Source organism: Lampetra fluviatilis, chromosome 43 (genome assembly GCF_964198595.1).
Source record: "Lampetra fluviatilis chromosome 43, kcLamFluv1.1, whole genome shotgun sequence".
In the NCBI taxonomy this organism is placed as follows: Eukaryota; Metazoa; Chordata; class Hyperoartia; order Petromyzontiformes; family Petromyzontidae; genus Lampetra; species Lampetra fluviatilis.
Genome location: NC_136317.1, coordinates 8,314,840 through 8,331,930, shown reverse-complemented (window position 1 = coordinate 8,331,930; position 17,091 = coordinate 8,314,840). Strand labels below are relative to the sequence as shown.

The 17,091-nt window shown below is 59.5% G+C and overlaps 1 protein-coding gene across 5 annotated transcripts; it reads right to left on the bottom strand.

Annotated features, from left to right (window-relative positions):
• Positions 1-771: 771 nt before the first annotated feature.
• Positions 772-17,079, bottom strand: SLC9D1 (solute carrier family 9 member D1). 5 transcript variants are annotated; one of them, XM_078876294.1, is made up of 15 exons: positions 16,920-17,079; positions 15,185-15,291; positions 13,142-13,604; positions 12,591-12,758; positions 12,152-12,331; positions 11,373-11,567; positions 10,762-10,890; positions 9,967-10,059; positions 8,218-8,407; positions 7,491-7,608; positions 6,488-6,689; positions 6,186-6,336; positions 5,689-5,768; positions 5,221-5,370; positions 772-4,885 (listed from the first exon to the last, which is right to left on the bottom strand). In XM_078876294.1, exons 3-15 carry the CDS (start codon positions 13,457-13,459, stop codon positions 4,769-4,771), a joined length of 2,091 nt encoding a protein of 696 aa, XP_078732420.1. In that variant the 5' UTR covers positions 13,460-13,604; positions 15,185-15,291; positions 16,920-17,079; the 3' UTR covers positions 772-4,768. The 5 variants fall into 5 exon arrangements, with proteins under 5 accessions (XP_078732420.1, XP_078732422.1, XP_078732418.1 ...); XM_078876296.1 differs by having other exon boundaries at positions 15,185-15,286; XM_078876292.1 differs by lacking the exon at positions 16,920-17,079 and adding an exon at positions 16,743-16,854.
• Between the last annotated feature and the right edge of the window lie 12 nt (positions 17,080-17,091).

The window sequence follows — 17,091 nt, the reverse complement described above, 5'->3', positions numbered from 1 at the left end:
AGGGCCAGGACACGCCGAGGCCAATATAAGCGGCCTCATCTCTATGTTCGGGGCTGTTCGTGTCAAGAATGGAAGAGGCATCGTGAAGACATCTCAAGAGTCGAGCCTCCAGTCAGCGGCCCAGCCAGTAGCCCTACTGGCTGAGTCACGCTAGAGTCCGTATATAGAGAGTGCTGGTGTGTGATAGTTAGAATCGGGCCGGTGGTTAGCACCCCATGTAATAGAACGTTGTGCGCCTAATGGAGCCCATTACAAACGTAACTACAGTACTTATTCACCAGTTAAAGCCCACTGAGCTATTAACACTTTTGCAGAGGCGACCTGTCCACACATATCACAAGTGGGCATACATTTATCCAGGGCTTAATTGTAACTTTCGGACTCGCCCCTGCTGGGCATATATGAAAAAGAGCTTTATAGCTCATCGGATTCCTCCAGTAAAAATAAACACTGATTCTGCTGGATCTGTCCAGGTCGGTCACCCAAACACACTCCTGCGGAGGGAGCTGGTAGGAACGTTGGGTTGCTCGGTCAATGGCCAGGGTCAACGGCGGCGTGGTGTATTCCGCAAATATGCCCGACTGTGAGGGCGGGCACAAGCCGGCGTGAGTAGGTTAAACGTTGAATTTTATAAGGGCACCACGGGGTGACCAGCCCCTCCCCTCCCCACCCAGCCCCACCCTCCCCACCCAGGCCCTCCCCACCTCCCCTCCCAGCCCCTACCCAACCCTCCCCTCCCCACCGAGCCCTCCCTCCCCACCCAGCCCCTCCCTGCACGACCGACGGACACAATAATCCCCTGTGGGCTGGTGTAACCAGGAGGTTCCTACCAGTAAAAGTGTTTCCGTAAACGGCACACACCACATCCAGTAGTGTGTCAAGTCTCTTGGTATGACCGTGGCGACTCGTCACGTGCCACCTCCGGTCTCCCAGCGCCCGGGAGAATATTCGGTCCGATATTGCACCCTGTCTACGTGTCGGCACGCAGGCGAAAGTGCAGAGCATTCAACTGTGCGCAAGTTCCTCTGGCCCCAGTTTCGGAGCCTGTACACCTGGGAGCGACACCGGTAGAGCACCAGCAGCATCGTGCACCGACGTCCCATCACTCCTGTGCGAGCCCCGTCACGTGGCAATAGCCACTGCGAGGATAAATTTTGCGATAAATGTCCTGGAATCGCGCGCCATGGGCAACCGAATTCCAAGCAGCTGCCGTTCCCAGCCAAGCAAAAGGAGCCTCTTTGATGTGCGCTGCCCACAGCGCTCTCTCCCGAAGCCTTTGAGTCAACATCTCGTGGCTACAACAGCGGTTTTGGCTGCAGCCGCAGGCGAGTCAGGCAGGGAGTGACCCGTTTCATAATCGTGTGCGAGTTTAAACAAAAAGATCCAATCAGTTCAGCAACGCCCGGCTCGTAGACTTTAATCCTGGCTGCACGCGCCTCTCCGCACTTCGACACGCGCCCTGGACGCACGCACCTGCGTCTTCAAGGGCAGGATCGTATGCCTGGCCACCACCGATTCCATTTCAGCCGGGGTCCGATTTGGCCACCCGGGAAATATTCACACACCTGGCACACCGCATCCACGTTCATCCTCTCCATGGCTGCGGCTACGAGTTTCGCGTGCCACATATCCCACCCTTAAACCAACGACCCGAAACAAATATTCAGTGCAAAATTAAAGCCCTGGCCGTGTGCGCCGCTGTGCTCAAAGCGGGGCGAGCTTTCTCAAAACCCAATCATTCGCTGCGGGTCTGCACTGGCACTGGCGGACAAGCACAGAGTAACAATAACATGGATACAAACAAAAACATCGTCATGCTCATCACGAACAATGCCCAGACCGTAACAGCCAAACATACGACAGTCTGGAGATTTTCTGACAATTGCACTTCTGCAGAATAAGTAGCAATCGTGGCTGCGCATTGCACTTGACGCGTAAGCTTCGGGGTGCGATGATGCATCGACTCATCGCTGAAAATTGATTGTTGCTCTCACGCCGAATGCGTCACGTCACGCCACGCGAGCATCGACGCTGTTCGGTTCGTATGCGATGTCCACATCCGTTGTTCTGCACGTGACCCCTGTGCAACCACTGGCGACCGCTACCATTCACGGCGATGTTTAAACGTGTTGTGCAATCGAGTGACGAGCCTCGATAGAAACCATTCATCGGGTCGCGGGACGTGGGAGAGAGGCGGCGAGTGAATCATTCCACCCCCACTGCGGCGCCTTAAAACCGGCGTAGGTGAACACCTGGAGAGTTGAGAATTTACAGCTTTTTTAAACAACAGATTCTGCATACTCAAGTATGCGACAGGCGACGTTTTAGGTAATGACGCTTCGTAGCACAGAGGCCAGAGTGGCTTCTCTATCCGGGCCACTGCGCAAAACGTCGCCTATTGCACACTTTTCCTTTAAGACCACAGTGTTAGTGACGGATGTGTCGAGTGTTTTTATTTATTTATAATTGTGCTTTGTGCACCGCTGCCAACGCAATGTCACCACATCAACAGTCCAAGATTTACCCAAGCCTCGCGTTCGTGAGGTCAGGGTCCTCAGGGTGGGACGATGGGGCAGACCGGGCAAAGGTGGGGCTGACGGGCCCTCCCCCGGCCATCTGCTCAGCCAGACTGAGGACCAGTCGGAACGGCAGCGGCCGCTCAGATGCCCCGAACTTGAACACCGTGAAACCGACCCCTCCACTTTCCTCTCCCCTCCCACGCGTCCATCCTGCGGCGTGCGTGCGCACGCACCTCCATCGACGACCTGCCGTCTCAGAGCGAGCGAGAAAAACGCGCTCGGCCGGGAGACAGCTGGACGGCTCCGTCGATGCGTCGCCGCGGCTTGCCACGAAGCGCGATGGCGTTCCAGATCACATCGATTCGGCAAAGGCTAACATCACGCTGCTCACATACAGACCGCTGCGTTTGATAATCTGAGTGGCAGTGATATCCAGCGACCATGCGTCTCGTCATCAATAAATTACGGCTCAAGACACGTGCATCATCACACTGACTTTGTCACGAAACTGCACGGAGACGGAAACTTGAGCAACGGTACAAACGACGAGGTTTGTAAAACAGGACCCTCCCCCTTCTTCCCTCCGGCCGTGACTGCTTCCCTCGACAAAACAAACACGGATCCTAAATGCGAATGTACTCTCAATGACTTGATGCAACCTTGGTCACCCTTGTCATGCATCTCAACTGGCCGATCGCTCGCCCACTGCTTGCATAAAGGAAAACTACGACCACGGTTCCTGCGCGCACGCTCTTGAGATGCCGTTGCACGTGAGTGCCGAGTCCATCCCCACTGGAATGCACCGCAAGAGTCGATCCTTCGAATGAAAACACGGTCACGAATATTCGATGGCCGAGTTATTGCGTGTCTTGAACGCGCACAGCATGGGCGCCAATGGAGTCATAAAGCCGGCCGATAGGTTAAGCACGTGCTTCGGCCAGGGCGAGTATAAACGCTATCTCGGTTAGGCAATCGTACACCTGACAATATAGGGTACCCACGCCACCATCGGCGAAACTAGTGGCCATAATCTTATTACATTCAACGGCTTGTCAACCACATTAGCGCCGCATAGTTCAACCACGAGGATTTTACTACGCCCGTGTGCCTCTCGAGATGCATCGCACGCCCACATATCTCAGCTTCACGTTTGGTCCAAGCGCAAGCTCTTACGGTGGACCGTTTAATGTTTCCAGCGTCCCCTGACGCGACGAATATTGCAACACACGACCGTTACTCTGACACGCACACACGCCCATGCATGGGCACGCGCGCTTGGAATAACCTCGCTCATCAAGGATTTCTGGATCTATAGGAAACCACTTCCCCAACAGCAACAGCAATGGCTTCCCGAGAATTCCTACGCCGGCTATGCAGCAAACGTGAATCGGCGATTCGGCGGCGAGAGGTGATGGAGGAGGGGGAGGGGGGCACCATGGCGACCGTCACTCTTGGCACGCGCCCCCTCTTGCCTCACACACCGCTCGCTCGCCGCGTATTGCACAACTCGGGGGTCCGCGCGGACGAACGCATCCGCGCGCCGCTCGCGGACATTTGATCCCGGCTTCCAGTCTCCGCTAACGACGACGACGACGACGAGTATTGTCGCAACGAGAACCTAAACGAAACCCTGCCGCCGGTCGCAGGACATTTTGATCCGAGGCGGTTCCGACCGAGCTGTAAACGCAGTCCACCGGTTCCAAATTAGAATATCTCTCGTGTGGAATTCCCCGTCGCGCACGCAGGGCCTGCATCGGGCAGCCTGTGCACAGCAAAGTGCTTCCCGTGAGTCCTGCTGTGTTTGTGATGTTCTTTCGCCCAGGCACCAGGGGTGACCGTGTCCGGCTGAAAGCCGCGTTCTCGGCAAGCGCCTCACGGAGCCTGCTGGTTCCCCAGGGAGTCTCACTCGCCCCCCCTGGGGGGTGTGTGTGGGGTGAGGTTTGGAATGTGAGGTGTGGCGTGCATTGTGAGGTGGGTTATGCAGTGTATCAGGGTGTAAGGTGTACGGTTGGTGTGGTTGTGGTGGTGTGCAGCTGTCGGCGTTTAAGATTGGAGTGCAGGTCTGATGGAGTTTGAGAGTGGCAGACAAATGTTGTGATGCAGGGAGTGGAGCTGAAAATGTGTATTGTGGGGTTGGTGGCATGCCGGTGAGGAGTGTCGGTGAGGAGTGCCGGTCAGGAGTGCCGTGGGCCCTCTGGTGAGGCCCCCGCCGTGGCAGCGCGGCTCGCTGCGGTGGCGGCCACCGCCCGTCACGCTGCCACCCTGCGGTCCGCCGTGGGGGGCAGGCACCGGGCGAGGGACAGGCGCCACAGCGCGGGCGCCAGCAGCAGGCTCAGCGTGGTCACGCTCAAGATGAGCAGGTAGACCTGGGGGGGGGGGGGGGGGGGCAGCGGCTCGCGTGAGCGCACGACTTCGTCACGTAACGCAGGGTGCTCCATCGTCTACAGGAACCCAACGCGACATCACAGGGAGACAGCGTGGAGGAAGCTACATTTTCATTCAACGCCTCTCCACGTCTCCCACCGATCTCAGTGTGCGCATCACATCTGTTTGCACTCTCCCGTGAGATATGCAGCCGTCAAGATATTGAGACGTGCATGCGTGTGCTGCGTGTGCTGCGCTTACCGCGCTCCCTGTGTGTACACTGTGTTCCCCGTGCGTGCGCGCGCGTGCGGCCCTGCGTGCCGAGCCGGCGCCTCACCTCGCGGGACACGATGCCGGCACGGCGAGCACGGCTCCCCAGCACGAAGCTAAACTCGCTGACCTGGGCCAGGCCCGACGCCACCACCCAGCAGAGGTAGCGGCTGCCCCGCGGCAGCACCACCCACAGTACCGCCGACGCAAAGGCGAACTGCGGGAAACGCACGGGGGACAAGGAACACGCACCACGCACGTGCGAGAATTTTGACGACACTTCGCCACTCGGATCGGTGCGAGTCGGTGAAGGCGTGGAAACAGAGACGCGGTTTTGCTGCGTTGGCCGCTGCTGCCCACTGCGTAGCCCCGCGAGCGGCGCCCTTTACGCACGTTGGTCGCCCATCCAAGCAGCGGGCACGATCAACCCAGCTATGAGATCTCGCGCGTACAATTTGCGTGCGACGTCAAATCTCCCGCAGGTGTATTCCCCCTTGCGCTCTCGTGGGCAAGCGTCGTGCCGGGCGCCGTTTACCTTGACGAAGACGACGAAGAGGGTGAGAAAGAGCAGCGTGGAGAACTCATAGAGCACGAACGTGGGGAACACGTGTAGCCCTGGGGGAGCGCGGGTGGGGTGGGGTGGGGTGGGGGGGGTTCGAGGGTCAGGCGTCAGAGGGCGCGAGGCGCGCGGTCAACACGGCATGCACGGCCGCACGCGCGGTCAGCTTCGTGAAACTAAACCACCACTCGACCCATCCTCCGATTACCCGGCTAAGTGGACGGCACGAATATCGTTGGGAAAAAGTCTTCACTTGCTCCCAAGTGCGCCGCGAGACTACAGGTGATGGGTGGGGCCGCTTCATGCCGGGCGTGGCTCACAGGGGGGGTTTGACGTAGGAGGTGGCTGAGAGTTTTAAACGGGGAGGGCTGCATAATCGACCACAGCAGAAGTAGTCGATTCCAATTGCTGGTCGATTAATCCGACGTCAACCGTCTGCCATCAACTCTCTCACCTGCGGAGGCGACGCTCACCTATCGAGGCGAAGAAGAGGATGGCGAGGAAGTCGCGGATCGGCTCCAGGCAGCTGCTCACCTCCTCGGTGACGACGTGGCCCAGCGAGGAGACGAGGACGCCCGACAGGAAGCAGCCCAGCTCCATCGACACTTCCAACGCCTCTGTCACCTGCAGGGGAAGGGGGGGGGGGGCGGCGTGGGGAGCAGGGGGGCCGCGGTGAGGACCGTCGTCGTTCCCGCGACCTCGTTAACGCGCCACTCGCCCCGACGGCGCGCCGAGGCCGTGTGGGCCGAGCTTTGCCCGCGTGCGCATGCCCCACCCGCAGCATGGCGAAGATGAACGCGGAGAGGCCGAGCGTGAGCAGCTCGGGGCTGCCGGCGCGCGCGCTGGCGCTGTGCAGGCGGCGGTAGAAGGGGCCGATGACGCGCGACCGGAGCAGCACGCAGAGCAGCAGCACGCCGGCCATGGACGCGAGCACGCGGCCCACCAGCCCCGACACGCGCACCCACTCCCACAGCGCACTGCCGGGGCACACGCACACACGCGGACATGCACACGGACACAAGCACACAAAGATCCCCCCATTATACCCTTAACAGACCGTAGGAGCAAGTGCTGTTAGCGAGCGCCTATTACGGGCCGACATGGCACACGAGGGGGAGGGTAGTCACCATCACGCGCGGCCGCCTTTGTCTCCCCAGTGGCGATGTTTACACATCGCACGAGGTACTCATTTCAGGCCGAGTCGACCTAGGGGACCGATTCAGATAATCATCACTGCTGTTGGCCGTGACCGGGAATCAAACTCGGGACGCCGGCTTCATAGCGCAGCGGCGCTACCGCTCCCCGCGCATGCACGCACGCACACGCACACGCACATGCACACACACGCACGCACACACGCACAGGGCCACACTGGGAATTCTCATAGTGCCCCGCGCGTCGAGAGGACGGCGTGAAGACTTGCCAGCGGCCGCCATGTCACCACCCTCTCAAGCTCGACGGCTCGTCTCACGACCCAAAGTGAGTGCGCAAGAATGGTTGTGGCAAAACGAGCGGCCGAGTCGTTGGCGGAGCGGTGGCAGAGGCCTGGTTCCGCACGCCTGCCCCATGCGCTGCTCGGCACACTCCGGCAACACGGGCTACGGCACTCAATTCACAATGGAACCGGGCGCAGGCAGGGAAGGGAGATGGACTTAGAAGGATGAAGTCCGTTGTCTATGAATGTAGTTGCCTACATTTCTGATCTCATCTCGCTCCATTGCTGTGACTTTATTCCATTTGTTTTACTTTCGTCATGTTGGTGACCCGGGTCAGGGTACCTGGCGGGGTGTGCCGTGCCGGCCTGCGCGAGCGTGGGCATGAGCGCGATGATGACGCTCAGCTGCATGTCCTGCACCACCAGGATGCCCAGCAGCATGCTGCTGTAGTCCCCGTCTCCTGGCGACAGTGGGGAGGGCAGTGGAGGGGCAGAATCAGCCGAACGTCCACGGGAAATATCCCTCCTGCGGAGTTTAAACCCCTCCCCCCGGCGCGGCTTGGGAACGCGCGACCCATGGGTGGGATCCGGCCCCACGACTTCATTCCATACGATCTCCTGCTACGAAACGACCCGCAGCACAATATCACTCTTCTGCCACTGGGCTCCACCAATCGGGTACTCGGGAGGGGGAATTTTCAAACCTGGCAAATATTGAGTTTATAACTTTAGCTCCTGTTACCGCAAGGGCCTCTTGCAGTGACGGACGTGGCTGAAGTGTGTGTGTTAATGCGTGATCACCGGACCAAAGGTATAGGAAAGTCCTATTTGACCCCTTCACCCCATGACCCCCATGACCATCGGTGGATCGACCCCGAGTAAGGAAGAGGCTTCTCACCCCTGCGCTCACGTAAAGGGGCTTTACACGTCGCTGTTCTGAGCACACACGGTAGGGGTCACGTAGGCTTAAGAGGTCACGGAAGGCTGGAGGCCGCGCGGGCCTCGGGACCATGCGGGCCTAGGAGCCGTCGAGCCGTCGGGGCCGGAGGCCGAGGGCACGGGGAACCCACCCTCCTTGTCGGGCCGCGCGCCGGCCGCCTGCAGGAACTTGGAGATGAGCGGCGTGCTGGAGAGCGAGAGGCACGCGGAGATGAAGAGGCTCTGGTTGGGTGGGATGTGTAGCACGTGGCCCCACAGCAGCCCCGTGCCCAGCATCAGCACCATCATGGCCAGCGGGGTCTGCAGAGCGACGCGCCACACCTACACGCACGCACGCATCACACACGCATCACACACGCATCACACACGCACCACGCTTGCACCACGCTCGCACCACACACGCATCACACACGCATCACACACACACCACGCTCGCACCACACACGCATCACACACGCACCACGCTCGCACCACACACGCACCAAGCACGCACCAAGCACGCACGCACACTCGCACGCACACTCGCACGCACCACACACGCACCAAGCACGCACCAAGCACGCACGCACACTCGCACGCACCACACACGCACCACGCACGCACCACGCACGCACCACGCACGCACCATGCACGCACCAGGCACGCACCACGCACGCACCACGCACGCACCACACACGCACCACACACGCACACTCGCACGCACGCACACTCGCACGCACCACGCTCGCACCACACACGCACCACTCGCACACTCGCACGCACACTCGCACGCACCACGCACGCACCACGCACACACCAAGCACGCATCACACACACACCTCGCACGCATCACACACGCATCACACACGCATCACACACACACCACGCTCGCACCACACACGCATCACACACGCACCACGCTCGCACCACACACGCACCAAGCACGCACCAAGCACGCACGCACACTCGCACGCACACTCGCACGCACCACACACGCACCAAGCACGCACCAAGCACGCACGCACACTCGCACGCACCACACACGCACCACGCACGCACCACGCACGCACCACGCACGCACCATGCACGCACCAGGCACGCACCACGCACGCACCACGCACGCACCACACACGCACCACACACGCACACTCGCACGCACACTCGCACGCACCACGCTCGCACCACACACGCACCACTCGCACACTCGCACGCACACTCGCACGCACCACGCACGCACCACGCACACACCAAGCACGCATCACACACCTCGCACGCATCACACACGCATCACACACGCACCAAGCACGCACCACGCTCGCATCACACACGCACCACGAACACACGCAGTAGTGGGGAGCGGTAGTGCAAGGGTTAGTGCGCTGCACTGCAAATCCGGCAACCAAAGTTAAATTCCTGTTCAGTGCCAACACCGGTGATGATTATCTGAATCAGTCCTGAGCCTCTTCCCTAGGTTGAATCAGCCTCAAATGAGTACCTGTTACCACAGCCCCTCGTGTGCCGTGCCGGCCTTCATAGGTGCTCGCAAATAGGCTATACGGGGGATCTTTGTCTTTGTGTGTGTGTGATTAGGTGTGTGTGTGGTTTGGTGCATGTGTGTATATGTTCTGTCCACGTTTGTGGTTTCCCTGTGAGCATCATTCACTATCCCGTGTGTGCGTTGCATATGTATGTGCATGTATGTGCGTGTGTGTGCGTGTGCTTGCGTGTGTGCGTATGTGCGTATGTGTATGTGTGTATGTATGCGTGCGCGTGCATGCGTGCTTGTGTGTGTTGGTGCATATGTGTGCGTATGTGTGCGTGCATGCATGCGTGCATGTGTGCGTGCGTGCATGTGTATGTGTGTGTGTATGTGTGTGTGCGTGCATGGCCGTGGCAACCACCTTGCGCAGCCGGTCCGGGTAAAACTCGAGCCCCACGAAGAAGAGCGTGAAGAAGACGCCAAACTCCCCCAGCGTCTCCACCTGCACGATGGCCTGCACACCGCGTCACACCGTGTCACACCGCGTCACACCGCGTCACACCGCGTCACGCCGCGTCACGCCACGTCACACCGCGTCACACCGCGTCACACCGCGTCACACCGCGTCACACCGCGTCACGCCGCGTCACAACGCGTCACACCGCGTCACGTGGCTCAGCGTGCCCACACGGCCCGACTCGCCAACACGGCACAACCCCCATCCCCCTCGGTGTCGGCCATCGGGGTCGTTCGACCGTACTTCACCGTCCCACTCGGTGCGGGTCGGTGCGGAGGCGGCACGTTTTGTGCCTGCTGATAGGCAGCCAACGGGGAGAACGCGTCCAGGAGGACGTCCCCCACGAAGATGGAGCAATCGGATGGATTCGTTTGTAGGAGCGAGGTGGATTGTGGCAGAACTGGGCCGTGAGGGATGGCGGTGGCATCGGGAGGTCTTCATCCAGCAGTGGACTGACAACGGCTGATCATGATGATGATGAAGAGTTGGCGGTCCAAAACAAGGCTGAGGTGTAGTACACACGCGGTGTGGCGATGTCACGTGACACGTAAGGCACGATGGGGAGGACCGATCGAGAACTGCGCGTGCGGCACAACGCCACGGGACTCGAGGAGCCGACGATCGGAGCGTTCCATTAGCATGTGGGGGGGGGGGGGGTGGCAGGAGGGGGCGGGAGGTGCGCGGGCTCGGGGCGGTTACCTTGATGGCGTTGAGGCCGGAGGGGCCGAGCAGCACGCCGCACACCACGTAGCCGAACATTGAGGGCAGCCCCATGAGCATGCACAGCCACCCGCACGGCAGGGACAGCAGCACGATGGCAACGATGTCCTGGGACCACACGAAGACACAAACAGAGAGACGTCCTGAGGTGAGAGAGCCAGGAACAGAGGCATCCGAACACCAGCACAAAGACACAGCAGTGCCCTGGGGCCAGGCACACGAGTGGGTGGCCAGCACTATGCCCTGGCCGCCTTTGTCTCCCCAGTGGAGATGTTTACACATCGGACCAGATACTCATTTGAAGCCGAGTTGACCTAGGGAGAGGCCCAGGACCGATTCAGATCATCGTCATCGGCTTTCGCCGCGAGCGATTGTCCAAGTGCAGCGCGCTAACCATTGCGCTCTCCGCACCTCCGATAAGCATGGCTGGCTGCGTGCGGTGCGCGCGGCGCGTGCGTCCATACGTACGTGCATACGTCCACACAGAGGCAGCCAGAAAGATATCCCGAGATCGGGCTGCTCCACGACCGCGTCGTGTACCCATTCGTCGTCGTCGTTTTTTGCCCCGGCACGAGGGCCCCGCGTCTCACCGTGATGAGGTGGTGGTCGGAGCGCGGGATGGTGGAGTCGCGGGGCTTGGTGAGCACGTACTGGTTGTTGAGCGAGTCGATGAGCATGCTCAGGCCCAGGTCCTCCCCGCCGGCCTCGCGTCGCGACATGTTCCCCACGCTGTCCTCGTCCGGCTCCTCCAGCCGCCACACCGCCTCCACGTTGGCGCCTTTCCCCTGGAGCGGCGAGTGGGAGGTCAGCGCCGTTGACCGCGCGGGCGTTTTGTTTCGTGGCTGCGCTCTCTGCGTCTCTCCCGACGCCGCGCGTTGTGTCCGGAACGACGTCCAACTTTAGCTGAGCGCGCGCGCCCGGAGCCTCTGGGAGGTTTGAGGCCACATGACCGCAGTCGCACCGCGGGCTACTCCTAACCCTTTCCCGTTGCGATGACGGACGTGTACGATGACGGACGTGTACGTCATCGTTTTTTCTTCCGATTCGTTCTGATAACGTACGTTTACGTCATCGGAATGGAATCGATTATGGATGGAATCGAATCGAAAAAAAAGGCCACGCGGGAAGGCGTGTGGCATAGCTTTGCGCCAGCTATCATAGAGTGTCGCTGCAGCCGAATGTCTTAAAAATAAAATTAACGCTGAACCCCTTGCGCTTTCCGAGATTCAGCGATGAGCGGGACACCACCCGCCCTGCAACTTGCGGACGTCGCCGGTAACGGGAAAGAGTTCCATGCATCCGCAGGAGGAGACGTCGTGGCTTGCGGGATAAATCTAAACGACCGAGCCCTGCGAGGAGGGTGGCTCACCATCTCCTGGTTGTCGAAGACGTGCTCCTCGATGCGCTCCTCCAGGCGGTTGGCGGCGCGCCGCACGTCCTCCAGCACGCCGTCCAGCATGGAGAGGCTGCGGTTGCGCAGCGCTCGCACTTTCAGGGCCTCCGCCTCGCGCCGCTCTGCCGCCACCAGCTCCACGTACTCCTGCTCCTCCTGGCGCGTGGGGGGGGGGGGGGACACGAGGCGTTCTCATCGGCAACGTGCTGCCCGTCGGCAACACAACGTACAAGCTCTCGGCCTTGTCTAGACCTCCCACAGAGCTGTACGTGGCTGCCGTATAAAACTCTCGACGCCACCGACACATCGTAATGGTTCTTTAACTCGCATCTTGAGCGTGCGATGAATACCAGAGCGTGCGAGCGGACCGTGAGAACATACGACCCGAGCGCCACTCGCGCCCCCCTGTGGGCACCTTGATGGCCGCCTGCCGCAGGGCCTCCAACCGCTGGCGACTGCTCTCCTTCATGTTGAGGAGGTCCCGGAAGTCGCCCTGCAGTGCGCGCTGCAGACCCACGATGGCCTGGAACACGGAACTCTCGCTGTCGTTGAGCTCCCTCTGGAAGATCTCCAGCGTGTGCACCTGGGGGCGAGAGGCGGGCAGCCGGGTCAGCTGACAACGCCATCACCGCGCCGCTACCTACTCCAGTTTTAGTTGACTTTTGGTTTTGTTACATTTGCGTTTTTCTTATTTGTTTTGTCCCGTTTGTTGGCTCGGCAGTACAGGTGATAGGCGGAACATTTGCGATGCGACGGCAAACACCGCTCGCGCCCGGACTATTTTCCCGTTCACCAGATGTGCCGTTGTTCATCATATTCTGGGCGGAACCAGCGGTCAGCGTAAGAATGCATTTTCATTGATGACTCGATGCATTGTTCCGCACCTGCTGCCACCAGAAGGTAACAGCAGCAACAGCAGCGACATATCCCCTCCGCACCGGCCGCCCCCTCTCCAGCTCCACGTACCTGGAAGAGCTTCTCCTCCGGCGAAATCTTGCCATCCTTCTCCACCACGCCGATCGCCGAGTTGAGCTTGCGGATCACCTGGGCTTTGTGCTTGAGCAGAGTGGCCAGCCGGCCGCACGCCCACTGTTTAATGCCGCCGTTGGCTCCGCCACCGCTCCTGACAGCTCGTGCGGCCGCCTCGCGCCCACGGTGCAGCTTGATGGCGTGCCGCGCCACGGAGCCGTGCTCCGCTCCGTGCGCCGGGAGCACGGCCAGCGCAAGCGCCGCCAGCGCAAGCGCCACCAGCAGCCGGGAGGGGCGGGGACCGTCGCCGTCCATCACGGTAGAGCGTGGGAGCGCGGCTCCGCGCTCCTCATTACCGTCCGGCGAGGGCCGCCAAGGTCGTCCCGTGCCGTCCGATGCCGGAGGCGTCCCATGCGTCTCCGCAAGACGATGGCGGCACTGCCTGGGGAGGAGAGTCGGCCTGGACCCACGGTTCGGGCCGCACGGAGGGAAGGGGAGAGGCGGGCGGGACAGCTTTCACTGCGGGGGTCTCAGAGGGAGCATCGTCTGGCATTTTGCCCCAAGCCTCCAAAAATCTTCGGGCAGCCCCGGGCACCACAAATGAACATGTACCGAACAGAAATAAACTCCTTTAAAAAAGTTTTTAAAAAACAACGGTTTACTAACAACTTCGTTTAACTCACGGTCGAGAAGTACGTCAATGGCGCCTGAGACACGCGGCGCCTGATTTTTTGTGCGAGCCGATTCCACAGTTTATGGACCGCGGTGTTTTTGACCTACACAAATATATATATATAAATAATAAGGCGTCCATACAGAATGTAAATTGCTTTAAAGTAGCGAATTAATTGATTAATTGATGCCGATTTTGATACAGGCATACATTGTCACCGGATCTGAGTACATGTGTACAAAATGTGGAATTGATTGGACAACGGGAAGTGGACGAAATTTTGATTACAAGATTTGACCACGACAAACGGAGGAATCAAGTTAGGTAAAACCGTTGAAAAAAGTGGGTGAACGAGCGACACTCATGATAAAACCCTGCGACGCGTACACTCTGAAACTGGGTAGGCACGAGGCGGATCTGGCCGCAGAGGAGGCCAACGTTGTCTGCTGCCAGGGAGCAGCATCACCGGGCAGCAGAGGCGGGGATAATGTTCCTGAATGAGGGCCGAAGTGGACTATCAAATACCTTTGACGGGCCACACCTTGACACACCCCTCGGTCACTCGCAGTGGCAGAAGTGACTGGGTGTGCCAAAACTATGAACACAGCGTTTTCCAGTCGTAAATATCCTTCTAGAGTAACCGATCAGTACGGTCAAGATGCTTGCCTTAACAGATCCTGTCATGTTTGCGAGCCATTCTCCACGTGCTAGGAGCGCGGCCGCGGGGCCATACGTTCATCACCCCTGCCCCGCAGGCTCCAAATCTGTCCGACACAGATTCCGCAAGTGCGGTACGTCACGCTCAACCCTACTTGCAAAAGACACTTAACCTACGCGCCCTGACCGATGGACAAACACAGCCAGTGGGTCAACACCACAGCACATCCCGGACGCGTGCGCGTCCCGTGCGTGCGCACGAACCCAACGCCAAGGGCGCCTGCGCCGCAAGGAGGGCGCTCGCTGCCTGCCACCAACTTCAGGCCTCTGCTTTGGAGCGATCGTTTCGTTTAAAGTGGGACGAAGACTCGGCGTGAAATGGCGCAGCTGGGCTTTGCACGGGCCCTGGCTCGTGGGGGTGGGGGGTGGGGGGGCCCCCACTCGTCCACCGTCCCCTCCTCTCCGTGACCCGGCGCCTGGCCTCTTCCGCTCCGAGGGACTCCCCGGCACAAATTGCACCGCCCGGCAGCCGCCCCCCGCTGCCGGCGAAGAACTCAACACCGCAAACCGCCTCCGCGACGCGGGGGCACCTCCGAGCGGAAGGGTCCTACTTCAGGCGAGAGCGTGGCACCGCTGTGCAAACACGCGCACGTCACTCGAGGAGACCGCGCGGACGTCACTCGCCGTGCCGAGCCTGCGCAGACTGTCACCTGTGTTTAGTTTCCTGGTGCCGTGGCCTGCCGCGGTGGAGCCTGAGGAGCCGTGACGCGGTGTATGGGGCGTGCTAAGATGACTGGCCAAGTCTCGTCCATCTAGTCTGTCCAGAAAAACAAGGAAAGAAACCGACCTTTGTTCAAGTTATGATAGCCGAAACCGAGAGCTCAAGAAACCAGGGCAGCCTTTGTTTGCACGAGTGACCCCGGGTCACCCAAAAATGAAAGCAGCAGCGGGCATGAAGAGACCCACAACGTGAACTAAATAGATAATAATTCAACCGCGTTACAGAATTAATTTCAAGCGGTGGAAAAAAAACGTGAAGAAATAGCCAACTCAAATTAATTTCCTCTCACACAATTTTAAATGGGCGCCCCCCCCACCACCCCTGTCCATGTATAGCCAAACGAGTGGCACCAACATCCGCTGTTAGGGACATCACAGCGCAACACAGGGGGGTGGGCGGGGGGTGTGTGGCCAGCACCGCACCCAGCTGCCTTTGTCTTCCTAGTTCTGATGTTTACACTCATCCAAGGTTCAGTTAACCTCGTGGAGGCATTCCAGAACAGGTTTGGCTGGGTATCAGGTGGACTGTATTATAATCTTCTCCGAGGCTGGGGATCGAATCCAGGCCATCAGCTGTGGAGCGCGAGGTGGGACCGACTCACTTGCTAAGCCAACTCGGAATCCCTTACCTGGCTAAGCCAACTCGCCTCTTCTACCTGGTGACACAAGCTCGCATCTCTTACCTGGCTAGCCAACTCAGATCTCTTACCTGGCTAGGCAAACTCGCCTCTCTTACCTGGTGACACAAGCTCGCATCTCTTACCTGGCTAGACAAGCTCGCCTCGGTCGGGCAATCGGCCCCCTCACCTCTCCCATCGGAATGAAGGCGACAGGACGCATAGAGCCTGGGAACCAGCAGGACCAGGGGCAGTCCGATTGCAATGCGAGTATTATGAGCACACGGGTTAAAGTGTCGTATCGTTTGCTCAGTGAATTAAAATAAGAATAGGGTTTACCCTTTCTGGCAGTGAAACAGGTGGCAAGATGTCCCAACACCACAGAGACAGCTTTGTCAAGGAATCAAGAAAGGTCCCATGGTAGATACAGATCTGCACAGCGTAATGGAGTACGTGAGCATCCAGCCTTATGACAGCCACTGTCATCACGTGTAACGCAGCACACACGACGTGAAGAAGCCTCACGGCACCAACACGAGAACCACATCGTGAGCAACCCCCGGGTTAATCCCACAGACATCACCACCATCGCCACATCAACACCACCACCATCGCCACATCAACACCACCACCATCGTCACATCAGCACCAATACCATCGTCACCACCATCACCGCTGTTACCAGAACTAACCACTATGATTACGAACACTGTCACCACAGCATAACAACCTCTACCATTGGCACCACCCTCACCAACAATCGCCACTGCCACCGTCACCATCGCCGGCACCACCCTCACCACCCTCGCCACCCACCGCCGTCGTCTCTGCCACTCTCTGGGCAGCAACCATCAATCATCACCAGCGTCACCTGAATTCCGCATTCGCTTCTCAGACGCCGCTCCGCCCCAGACTCCAAAACCACCGCCGCCTCCACCACCACCTCCTTCTTCACCACCACCACCAACAACGCCTCCTCCTTCACCTCCACCGCCTCCTTCACCACCACCAACAACGCCTCCTCCTTCACCACCACCTCCTCCTTCACCTCCACCACCACCGCCAACGAGGAGGAGGAGGGCGCGATGAGAAGCCGTCGGGGGGAGCAGCACCGCGCGACAGCTGAGCAGCCAGCGAAGAGACCCGAGGGTTGAGAGAGAGAGGGGAGAGAGAGGAGAGAGAGCGAGCAGCAGCAGCAGGAGGAAGAGGGTAGAGAGAGA